General features: G+C 46.4%; 1 protein-coding gene across 3 annotated transcripts in view; it reads left to right on the plus strand.

The window, feature by feature from the left end:
• Positions 1 to 12702, plus strand: part of LOC127656304 (phosphatase and actin regulator 4B-like) — a 29083-nt gene that overhangs the window by 497 nt on the left and 15884 nt on the right. For 2 of the 3 annotated variants that reach the window (XM_052144562.1, XM_052144564.1), the window contains exons 2-3: positions 1295 to 1738; positions 12247 to 12636. In XM_052144562.1, the coding sequence (XP_052000522.1) occupies positions 1295 to 1738; positions 12247 to 12636 (834 nt within the window). The remainder of the gene's footprint in view (positions 1 to 1294; positions 1739 to 12246; positions 12637 to 12702) is intronic. The other variant, XM_052144563.1, reaches the window with a different exon arrangement.

Raw genomic sequence — 12702 nt, forward strand, 5'->3', positions numbered from 1 at the left:
ATTATTTGAATAATCATTTCATTTAAGTTCTTTAAGCATTACACTGATTTTGTGATCCTTCCTTGTAGGACTTCACAATCAAAATGGAAACAAAATAGTAAAATGGCCTTGTATGATTGTTAAATCTGAAGCATTTAATTTCAATAGCACCACCAAATGGAATTGCATTTGCAATTGGTCAAACAAAGAGATAGTTCCGCCCCCAACTCACTCCATTGGATGAGTAACGTTATTGGGCATGGTCTACGCATGTCTCTCAAAACAAACAGCAATTTTCATAGTGCTACAAAAACACAGTTCTTACAGTTTTCGAGGAAGTTAACCTATGACTGGCTTTTGCATATTAAACTGGGATAGGAGAAAGTATTTTACTATATATTTAATGTAGTCAATAGGCTGAAACATGTCTAAATATATTTTAGCCGTATCGCCTTTCACTATTCCTACTGTATTCATTACATTCCTCTCATTGTGGTCAAGGGTACTGTATATGCCAACATAGAAAATTCGTAAGGCGTCCATTACTGCTGAATCACAACTGTTCTGCACCTGCTATTTTGATACATGTGCTATACATTGATTTAAGCAGTGCATTAGATCTCATGCAGAGAAAGATAGACACCTCATTGTGGTTATATTTTATCTCAGCCCCGTTTAATGTGACAGCAGTCTGGGGTGATGAGACAAATTTAGCAATTTTTGAAGCAGACAAGGAGTGGAAATTTCAATTTGATGCCTTCTTTGACTTTTTTTTGGAGGGAAATGACATGCAGTTTTTCTTGAGGCAAGGAAAGTGGAGCAAATTGTAGCCTGCGGCAAAAAGCTTTGAAAGTCATGTAGTCCTATTTATTTGGGAGCTGCTCCTTTTAAGCTCTGAGAGGTGACAGTAGAGATAACCTGTGCTTAATCAGACCTACCTGTTCATGTGGAACTTAAGAACTAATCCATGTTTCTCTCTGTGACCTGATTTAGAAGGATTTTGTAAACCACATCTCTGTTAGTAATGAAAATGCTAATCATTTTGAATTTTGCGAGGCTTTGTAGAATAGATTATGTACTAAAAGGTGAAGTGTGCAATTTCCTCAAACACCAAACAGAATTTAAAATATAATGTTTTCAAAATACTAATCTAACCATACTAATTCTATTGGTTTAACCAGTGTTGCTATATCGTGCTTCTCAAACAAACAGAGCAATGTTTTGAATGTGCCAGTGTTTATACTTCTCATGGAAATCAACCTAAAAATAGATAACTTCTAGTTGTCTTTTATTAATTTATAAAATCTTTTTTCAGAAGCTGGTGAGGCCCATGGTCATAAGACACATTATGTGAAGAATGGTCATACACTACCTGTAGGAGGCAGCGGAGTTGGTCTGGGGCTGGAAAAGGTTCACTCACCTTCCGAATCAGAATTCAGGGTAAACCCAGTCTGGCTTCCACAGCCAGACGACCGCAGAGGTCGTGTCCCATCCGACGGGGATCATCGCGGGGGACTGGGCTCCTGGGCCCCCAGCCAGGATGAAAGCAGGGAAGGCAGGAGAAGTGGATGGGCTCCTGGGACAGAGGACTGGCAAGGAGATGATGGCCGACGTGGAGGAAGAACACATGCTGATGTGGACAGGAGGCCTGGGCTCACCAAAGCACCATCCGAGGATGGGCGTAGGACTCGCCCTGAGCCAGACTGGAAGCCTACACTCCCCCGCCACTTGTCTGTCGAGGAGGGAATGGGAAGACGAGGTGTGTAATTGGGTTGGATTAATACCAAAAATATTACCTTTGGGATGGTGGCAGCCTCTAGTAGATAAAGCAACAATTAAACCTTGGGCAACTGAAGTGCTACTATATGCAGCACAGCGAAAAGAACAAATGTAGATTTCCCAAGACACATTTTTAAAAGTTGAAGTTCTATTCAACTTGGCACGGTATTCCTGCACGAGATGCTGACGAAACAACAAGATACAACGCAGTGGTCAAAGACGTCCGTCTAGCGCATGTTTACATTAAAATATCAGAAAAACAGCACAGACCAATAAAAAAAGAACATGTTGGGTGTGAATGTCCCCCATGTGAAATATGCTATATACTGTATAAGGCAGTACCGCTCACACAAGTTCTATAATTTTCAAACTGGATACAAATTTCAAGCATTAAAGGAATATTCCAGGTTCAATACAAGTTAAATTCAATCGATAGATTTTGTGGCGTAATGTTGTTTACCACAAAAATGTATTTTGACTTCAGTGATGCACTTGCAATTGAAGTGAATGGGGACAATGTGTAAACATTAAAATTCTTACTGTTTCAAAAATATTGCCACAAGACTTAAACAATATGCATGTTAACATGATTTTAGTGTGATAAAATTCCTTACTAACCTTTTCTGTGTAAAGTTTTATCTATTTTACAACATTGGTGGCAAATACAGCTCAAATAATTCACTAGTTTTAACAGAAAAAATTATGTAAGTGCTTTTATAAAATTATAAGCTTCACATTTCTTCCTTTTTAATACCATCCAAAAATTGGCTCCATTCACTTCCATTGTAAGTGCCTCCCTCACTCAACCTCGATTTTGTTATTTTTTTTAAAGAAAAGGAGGGACGAATTGAAATAATTTTTCTATGGTAATCGACATTATGCCACAAATACTGTCAACTGAGCTTAACTTGTACTAAACCCAGAATTTATATAACAACTCTCTTCACACTTTCATATGTAACTGATCTTTTTGCTATCAGATGATTAATGTTTGTTTAACAATAAAAAACAAAGCTTCAATGATAAATAATTTCAACTATACAAACAGTGCAAATGACTACTTTTTTAATTATACTATATGGATTTGATTTATAGATACATCAAAGAATCAAACTGTTATAATGTCAAATTTGAAAAATGCAAATACGCTTTAAACCATTAAATTGACTTCATGTCACACTGCCTTACCTGAACTCAGAAATGTGCTGAATAGCAGCACATTCTTGTCCGGGACAGATACTGACATTTGTAATATGTTGAAATCGTACAGCAGTTACTTGCAACCCTAATATCTAGGCTCAGTTCTCTTGCATTTCTCTTGTTCCCTTTCTTACTTCCTCTCCTCTGTTACTTCCACCACCTCTTCCTCCTCTTATGTTGGGCCAGCTGGTGAGATGAGTGTCTGTGTTCCCTTGGGTCCTGCTCTAGCTAAGATTCTTATTTAGGAACTGAGCACAGCTAAACTGAATTCTCCTGTTCTCTCCTAATTATCAAACCACTGTCACCTCAATCCTCCTCAAAGTGAATATTATCACTTAGTCCCAAAACCTTCATTTGGAGACAGATCTGTCCCTCCTTCAGGACTGTTAAGCAAGGTTTAATTTAGATGATTCGGTCGCTATTTAATTTTTTCCTGCAATGTTCAAAGTTGATGGAAAGCCGACATGAATTTGGAAACTGTCTGTCACACTCAGACCCTCTTGTCTATCTCACACTATAACCTTGATCTCTTTTTTTACCTGAAACTAAGAAGCAATAAATATACTATAAATAAATAACTCTGATTTGAAACATCAGCTTTGAGGAATCGAGTGGAATGAAAGCAATGGTGGCAGGGAGGCAAAGTAATTATGGCATCGGTGTCACTGTGTTTATCTCAGCCTAGCTGAAGAGCAGATAAACAAAAGCCTGCAGATGTGTGAGACTAAGACGGTGGCTATAAACCACCCAATGCCAGATCCAGCATACTCTCATAGTTATTTGAATTAAATAAAAAACATCCCTATAGACCCCTTCATAGCAAGTGCGTATATTGTTTTTCGTCATATTGGTGAATATTTTCCATTCAGTTAAAAAAAATAAAAATGAGATATAAGCTTTGGAGTCATGTTTCTTTAACTGACATTCCAGATATATGTTGAATTGTTAAAATAGTTGTGATATTAGTACAAGGAACAAAAAAGTCATACAAATTATATGGTGAGCAATTACTGACACAATTGGAATTTATTATAATCACTAACCACGTTCACATACACTTAAGGAAACTGTTTACTCCAGGGCTTTTGCACAAAGCAGCATTATGAAACTTCACGCAAATGAGAGCGCTGTTTTTCTTTTGCCGTTTATCAATCATGAGTAAGGAGATTAAGAGAAAGCAATTTAACACACTAAGGTTTCTCCCGAAGAACACGTTTTATGTGGTCATATAAATGCATAAGCGCCGTTTTTACAGGTTTTTGAAGAGTGTGCATGTGTGCGGAACATACCAAATAACCAGTGCTGGGTAATATCAGATTACATGTTATCTGGATTATGTAATCGGATTACAAAAATGAAGTACTTGTAATTAGATAAAATTATTTTAAAGTACTTCGTAATCAGATTCAAGTTACTGTATTTTGGATTACATGATTACAAATTAATCGGGAAATGCAGTAAATTGTTTATTATTTATTGTTCCCTTTCATATATATTTTTTTGCCTGCAGTTTAAATACTTTTGGTAAATCTTGAATTCTGGATTGAATTGCAATCCACACATTAATGCTATTCCAACTGTAATAGTGCAGTAAATTTAGTTTTATTTTAACAAATTGATTTTGTACTTTGCTTAAAAAATTTACATGAATGCTCTTAATTTTTTTGTGATGTTAATTCACAAATATAACTGATCTTGTCTGTTAACACATGAATGGCATTTATAATGTCAAAATTGCTGGAGAAAGAGTTCCTTTTTTATATTTTACTCAGAAAAAGACAATACATACATAAGTTCTCTTACGAGAGGTTCTCTCGTATTGCGTAAGCTAGCTTACGCTACGGGAAAGATTCATCTTTTCTGAGATATTGAAGCCAAAAAATTATCCTTAATTTTTGTATCCATTGTCAACGCAGTGCGGCAGCTGCAGACCTTGAGCGGGCTAGCTAGCGAGCTCATAGGTTGCTCTGTGGCAACTGCTGCAGCCTATAGACGAGCTTGGGCGAATTCGCATCCAATGAGAGGCGTCCGCGCGCTCACTGCATCAAAGCCCGCCAAAATGGGCGTGACTAGAGTGCATATAAGCGTAGTTCGTAGGCTGGAACCCTGATTTTCATCTCTTCAGCGAAGCTCTCCGCGTCGCTGACCTGGAAGCCGCGTCGCCGTTCGAGGGGCATCTAGCAAGCGTGGACAGTGCTAGAAGAAGCCGGCCGTCTCAGCCACCTTCAGCCATCCTGCGAGCTACGCCATCCGACGACGTATCCTTTTATTCAGCAAGCTAGTTCTCACGAACTATTCACAAAAGAGTACGAGCGTCTTTTTCAAGATGCCTCGCTCCACTTGCGCCTCATGTCGCGCCCTTCTCAGCACAGGAGACCGCCACATCATCTGTGCTCTCTGTCTGGGACTGGGGCACGCAGAGCTCGCCCTCACTGAGGGCGGATGCGATTTCTGCGAGGAGCTACCGATGTCGACCCTGCGGGCTCGACTCGAAGCGGTCAAAGCAGAAACCGCCGCGCCGCCTTACCCTCAGCCGCGCAGGAAGAAGCGCCGCTCACAAAGGCTGCCGGAAACTGTGGTTGAAGCGACTGCCTCGCCGGAGCCTCTCCCTCGAGCATCGCTTTCACCCTCCCCGCCCCCCCGGGACGCGCAGTTGCTGCCGAGCGGCCGCACTGCTGCCATCTCGGATGACAAGGCGGAGGATAAGGGCCGCTGTTCCATCATGGCTTCGGACAGCGAGGAGTGGACAGGCTCCCAAGCCGCCTCCTCGGCCCAGGAATCCAGCAGGACCCGCGTCGGAGTCGAAGGGGAGTTAACACGCCTCCTCACACAGGCCGTCGACCGCCTCGGGCTCGAGTGGTCACCGCCCCCTGAGCAGGCACCCAACAGACTCGACGGCTGCTTTCTTCAAAGCCATTGCCGCTCTACACCCGCGGCCCGGGCCGCTCCCTTCCTGCCGGAATTACATACGGAGCTTGCAAAGTCGTGGAACGCTCCTTTTTCAGCCAGGACCCGTTCCCACGTCTCCACCTCTCTCGCGTCGGTGGACGGCGCCACTGAGAGAGGCTACTCCTCCATCCCCCCGGTCGATGACTCGGTAGCAGCACACCTTTGTCCGCCCTCCGCGAGATGGCGTTCCAAGCCTGTGCTCCCGTCTAAGGCCTGCAGAGCGACTTCCGCCTATGTTGGCCGCGCTATTCCGCCGCCGGCCAAGCCGCATCTGCTCTGCACTCAATGGCCGTTTTACAGATCCTACAAGCAGACCTTCTTCGGGAGTGGGATGAGAAAGGCAGGCACCCAGAGGCTGTTACTGATCTACTGGCGCGACAGACCTCGCCCTTCAGCGCTACCAAAGCTGCAGCCCAAGCTCTAGGGAAGTGCATGGCCTCGCTGACTGTGACCGAGAGACACTTATGGCTAACACTAGCCGACATGGGAGAAGCAGAGCGCTCCACGTTCCTCAACGCACCGCTCTCTCCGACCGGTCTCTTCGGCTCTGCGGTGAGTGGCATTGTTGACCGCTTCTCAGAAGTCCAGAAAGCCACCCAAGCCATGAACCTCTTCCTGCCGCGTCGCTAGCTCCTCTGCAGGCCGCTCACGTGATCAGCCTCCTGCACGAGCCTCTTCACAGTGCCCAGTTCAACAAACTCAGACTTCTCAGCGTCGACAGGGCGGCCGCCTCGATCAGGCTCAGACAGCCGCCGCAGACCACCGCCTCCGCGGGCCTCGATTTAAGGTAACGCTGAAACCAGAGCAACCGAAGTCTTCCTAACTTTGTTGAACAAACGACGGCTCAGTCCCGCCGCGGCCGGACCACCGTCAAAGCTTTGCCCCTGTCAGTCCCCTTCTCTCAGGCTACTACAGTGGTGAATTTAGCAGCCAACAAGCCGGTGACACTGCCCGCTTGCTCAGCACTCAAACGCCGCTTTCACGGCGACCCAAATAAATCTTGTAAAGAGCAAACATGTCTTATGTGTAGAAAAAGTGCCCACAACCCAGTGTTCGCCTCTACACACAAGCATAACACATCCCGTGCTCCCTATCAGAGCACGCTCTCATAAAGCGGTTACGAACCGCTCGAAGCGCCAGAGTCAATGAAGGCGCTCACAAATGCGTGCGCGCGCCCATTCTCTGCCCGCTCTTTCACACCGACCAGCCCTATGTGTAGAAAATGTGCCCACAATCCAGTGTTCACTTCTGCACACAAGCACTGCATGTCTCGTGTCCCCACCAGAGCACGCTCACATAAAGCGGTTACTGAACCGCTCGAGCGCTAGAGTCAATAAATGCGCCCACAAATGCGTCGCGCACGCCCATTCTCTGCCCGCTCTGTTACACGGCCAGCAACCATTCCTCTGTGTGTAAGTCCCGTGCCCATGACTATGCTTGCGCATCACGTAACAGATGTGACTCTTTCCCCATTCATTCCAATCGGAAGTCACTCACAAAACAGCCTGTTCATGCTGTCTGCGAGCAATCATGCATGAACACACTAAACGCGCTCACACATTTTGTTCAGCGCTCTGTGTGCGGCAATCAGAGCGAATTGGCCATTCATCCTCTAGCGCTACGCTTCAAAGCGTGGGAAGCTATTCCAGGGATATCCAAGTGGGTGTTAAGCACAATACAACAGGGCTATTTGCTACAGTTCGATCGCCGCCCCTCGCTTCAGAGCCGGCTCGAAACCACTGTGAACACGGAAGCAGCGTGCATGCTTCGTTCAGAAATAGCAAGCCTTCTGTGCAAAAGGGCCATAGAAAAAGTGCCACCCTCTCTGAGCGAGTCAGGGCTTTAAAGCCGTTATTTTCTTGTTCCCAAGAAATACGGCGGCCTCAGACCCATATTAGATCTCAGGGTTTTGAACAAGGTGCTTGCAAAAAGACCGCTCAAAATGCTTACAATCAGGAAACTCCTCGCGCATGTGCGCCAGGGGGACTGGTTTATTTCTCTCGATCTGAAAGATGCCTACTTTCAGATTCAGATAAATCCCCGTCACAGGCCATTCTTGAGATTCGCCTTCGACGGCCAGGTTTATCAATACACCGTCCTTCCGTTCGGCCTGTCCTTAGCACCCCGTACTTTCAGGAAGTGCATGGATGCGGCGCTCGCACCCCTGCGGAGTCAGGGTTTGCGAATTCTGAACTATTTGGACGACTGGCTGATTATGGCTCAGTCACATATGGAGCTTCTGTCTCACAGAGCAGTTCTCCTCAGCCATCTGAACAGTTTGGGTCTTGCAGTCAATTGGACCAAGAGCTCACTACAGCCCAGTCAGACCATTTCCTTCCTGGGAATAGAACTAGACTCCGTGGCAATGACGGCTCGCTTATCTACACAGCGCGCACGCCGTGTTCAGCTGACTAGCCGCATCTTTTCAGATGAACAGCCTCACGCCTCTGAAGAAATTCCAGAGAGTGCTAGGTTACGTGGCCTCAGCCGCAGCAGTACTTCAGCTGGGTTTACTGCACATGCGCCCGCTTCAGCATTGGCGAAACACCCGCTGCCTCGCCGGGCTTGGGCCACAGGCCGCCAGCCCATCAAGGTGACTCAGACCTGCATATCAGCTCTGCAGCCCTGGACAGTGGCCGAATGGTATCAGCGGGGAGTGACAATGGGAGCTGTATCTCGCCGAAAAGTCATCTCGACAGACGCGTCCAACACGGGTTGGGGCGCGGTCTGCGAGGGCTCTCCGTTTTCAGCCTATGGTCAGTTCAGGAAAAGCTCCTTCACATAAATTGTCTGGAAATGATAGCGGTCGAGTACGCCGCGTGCGCTTTCTCCCGGTCATTCAGGGTCACCACGTCCTGGTCCGTTCGGACAACAGATCTGTGGTATCCTACCTAAACTGTCAGGGCGGTGTCAGATCCAGGAACCTCTTCCATCTGACAAAACGCATACTGAGTTGGTCCCAGTGCCACCTGCGCTCGCTGAGGGCGACGCGACGTGCCAGGCCACCTGAACGACGGCCGGACAGACTGTCCAGAGACAATATTCCCCAGGGAATGGTCCCTGCACGCTCAAACAGTCCAGACGTTATGGCACCTATTCGGCAGAGCAGAGATAGACCTCTTTAGCGTCCAAAGAGAACTCTCACTGCCCAATATTTTTCTCGAAGCGAGGACGCGCTGGCCCAGGACTGGCCCAGACGCCCGCTTACGCCTTCCCTCCCGTCTCGCTATTGCCACAGGTAATGCAGAGGATCAGGGAACGCGGCACTCGGTGCTCCTCATAGCCCCGCGTTGGGAGAATCAGACATGGTTCCCGGAGCTTACGCAGCTGTCACTGACAGCGCCGTGGCCCATCCCAGTGAGAGCAGATCTCCTCTCTCAAGCTCGCGACACAATCTGGCATCCCCACCCAGAGCGCTGGGCGCTGCATGCGTGGGTGATCAACGACTACCCGTCGCTCTGCCAGAAGGAGTAATAAACACCATCATACACGCTAGAGCCCCTTCCACGAGAAGACTCTATGCGTCAAAATGGTCTGTGTTCTCAAAATGGTGCACCGACAGAGACCTGGACCCGCGGACATGTGGGGTGTCGTCGCTGCTCGTATTTCTACAAGAGCTGCTGGATAAGGGCAGATCCCCATCCACGCTCAAAGTGTATGTGGCGGCCGTTGAGGCGTTCGCTGAACCCCTGCACGGCCAGTCATGGGGTAAAAACGAGCTGGTCATCCGCTTCCTCAGGGGAGCTAGAAGGATGAACCCCCCGCGCCCCCCATCGGTTCCTATCTGGGATCTTTCTATAGTTCTCGAAACTATGAAAGCCCCCCCTTTCAAACCACTTCAATCCGTCAAACCACTTCAAACCACTTCAATCACAAATACCTTTCAATCAAAACCGTTTTTCTGACTGCCCTGTCATCAGTCAAACGTGAGGGAGACCTTCACGCGCTGTCTGTCAGCGCTGCGTGTCTTGAGTTTGGACCAAGTGACTCCAAGGTCATTTTAAAGCCTAGACACGGCTATGTTCCCAAGGTGATCGGTACTCCTTTCAGAGCACAGGTCATTTCCCTATCGGCGCTGCCAGCACTGGATAGCGACGCGACGCCAATCTCCTTTGCCCGGTCAGAGCACTGAGATTGTATACTGCGCGCTCCGCTGCTTTCAGACGCTCCGAGCAGCTTTTCGTTTCGTTCGAGGGCGCACCAAAGGTCTCGCCGCCTCGAAACAGACACTATCTAGATGGATAGTGGACGCTATTGCTGCTGCATACGGCGTCAAAAGACCTGCCATGCCCGTTGGGCATTAGGGCTCACTCCACTAGAGGCATGGCATCCTCGTGGGCATGGTCCAGCGGGATTTCCATTCACGACATATGTGTGGCAGCGGGATGGACTTCCCCTCCACCTTTGTCAGATTTTACAATATGGAAGTGCCCGCTCTGCAGGCAAAACTACTAGCGGTTTAATACGCTACAGCTCCCCTGGTGAGCTGCACTGATGAGACACATTCCACACAGACCGGCACCGCTGCTCTGTCGTTCCCTTCCCACTATGTGCTTATGTATTACACAATCAATGACCCGCATTCTTGCCGGCCAAATATTATTTCCCCACTCATAAGGGCTCCCCGGGTCCCCCTTAATTCCCTGGGGCTCATACAGTGGATGCTTGAGCGCACGGCGTTGACAATGGGTTCCGTAGCGTAAGCTAGCTTACGCAATATGAGAGAACCTCTCGTGAAGAGAACGTATCGGTTACCTAACATAACCTCGGTTCTCTCTAGATGAGGGAACGAGTATTGCGTAGCCGGCCGTGCTTCGCGCCACGGCGACTTTTCGCTTCAGTCAATGAAAACCAGGGTTCCAGGCTACGAACTACGCTTATATGCACTCTAGTCACGCCCATTTTGGCGGGCTTTGATGCAGTGAGCTGGGACACCTCTCATTGGATGCGAGTTCAGCCCAAGCTCGTCTATAGGCTGCAGCAGTTGCCACAGAGCAACCTATGAGCTCGCTAGCTAGCCCGCTCAAGGTCTGCAGCTGCCGCATTGCGTTGACAATGGATACAAAAATTAAGGATAATTTTTTGGCTTCAATATCTCAGAAAAGATGAATCTTTCCCGTAGCGTAAGCTAGCTTACGCAATACTCGTTCCCTCATCTAGAGAGAACCGAGGTTACGTTAGGTAACGATACGTTTTCAATTGTACAAGCTTATCTAACTCAAATGTATTTGACATCAAATGAACAAGAATTAAGACAGAAGCCATCAAAATGTAATCAGATTAGATTACTTTAAATATGTTATCAAGAGATTACTTTACTGGCTAAATTTTGTCCTGCAATTTGTAATTGGTACCAAATTACAATTCAGTAGTTATCTAGACAGCACTGCAGATAACTAACGTCATAGGATGGAGCCCAAAATCATATCAACAAGTCAACACAGCAAAAGGAATTCAACATTTCTGGGAGTACAGTGAGAAAAGGAAAAGCACATACACTATAAAATATACTCATTTAAACACACCAATTTAAAAATATCGTCTACTGTCCCTCACATCCACATATATGCAGGTAAGTACATTGGAGGAATCCCAGAGTTTTACATAAGAGGAAACCTCACTGATGCAGCACAATTCTGCTGAAAGTCACAGTGGAAACAAACACAGCAACAACTCTGGAATATCTGGGAATAAAGCAAGCAACAGAGAATAAACTAGCAAATCTTAGTTGGCTCCAACGTTTGTTATTTACACAAGCGTCATGGGGAAATTACATTGCTGTGGAGAAAGCTGCTTTCTGAGTGAGCCGAATATATACTGGAGTAAAGAGAAAGCCGATAACACGCATATAAATGCATGTGTCGATTTTCGATTCTTAAGCAGTTTTCTCGCAATAAACGCCTTTCTGTGTCCATGTAAACGAGATTAATATATCGTCCATTGTTTCATTTAAAGGGATAGTTCACATAAAAATTAAATGTACAATTGTTGTTCCGAACTTGTATGACTTTCTTGACTCTGTGGAACACAAAAGGAGATGTTAGAAAGTATAGTATGTTAGCCTCAGTCACCATTCACTGTAATTACATCTTTTTCCAAACAAGGAATGTGAATGGTGACTGAAAATGAACATTCTGCCTAACATCTCCTTTAGTGTTCAACAGAATTAAGAAAGTTATACAGGTTTGGAACAATGTGAAGTTGAGTGCATGATGGAAGACTTTTTATTTTTGGGGTAAACTTTCCCTGTAAGGAGTATGTCAACATGTGAAGCACAAATAAAATGGACACTTGAATATATTTTTCAGTTAACTGAATGTGTTTTTCCTCTCCTAACAGAGTTTGACAGCAGTCAATACATTCCCAACTCAGAGGTTTTGAGGGACACACTTCGAGAGCCTCTGCCTCCCAAGCACTCAGTCATGCCCCCAAAATGGTTGATGACCTCCACCCCGGAACATGGTGCAGACAACTCGGCCCGTACCCCTGTACATAAACCCACAGCTGCTTTCTCCTCTTCATCTGCTTCTTCCAACTCCTCCTCAGCTGTCAGCATGGCTGGAAAAACACTACGAAATGTCTCATCAGCTGGCACTAACACACAGGCCTCCAGTGGAGGTCCCCTCACCACTTCCTCAGGACCATCCTCCATGGGGACTGGCCCAACCAAACAGCCCCCCCTCCCTCCGCCCAAGCCAATCAACCGTAGCAGTAACCCTGCCATGTTGGGTGAGTGTTCACAAACATGTCATAAATTATGCGATATGACCTCTATTAAAGTCACTGGAATTAATA

Source organism: Xyrauchen texanus, chromosome 15, assembly GCF_025860055.1.
Source record: "Xyrauchen texanus isolate HMW12.3.18 chromosome 15, RBS_HiC_50CHRs, whole genome shotgun sequence".
NCBI classification, from domain to species: domain Eukaryota; kingdom Metazoa; phylum Chordata; class Actinopteri; order Cypriniformes; family Catostomidae; genus Xyrauchen; species Xyrauchen texanus.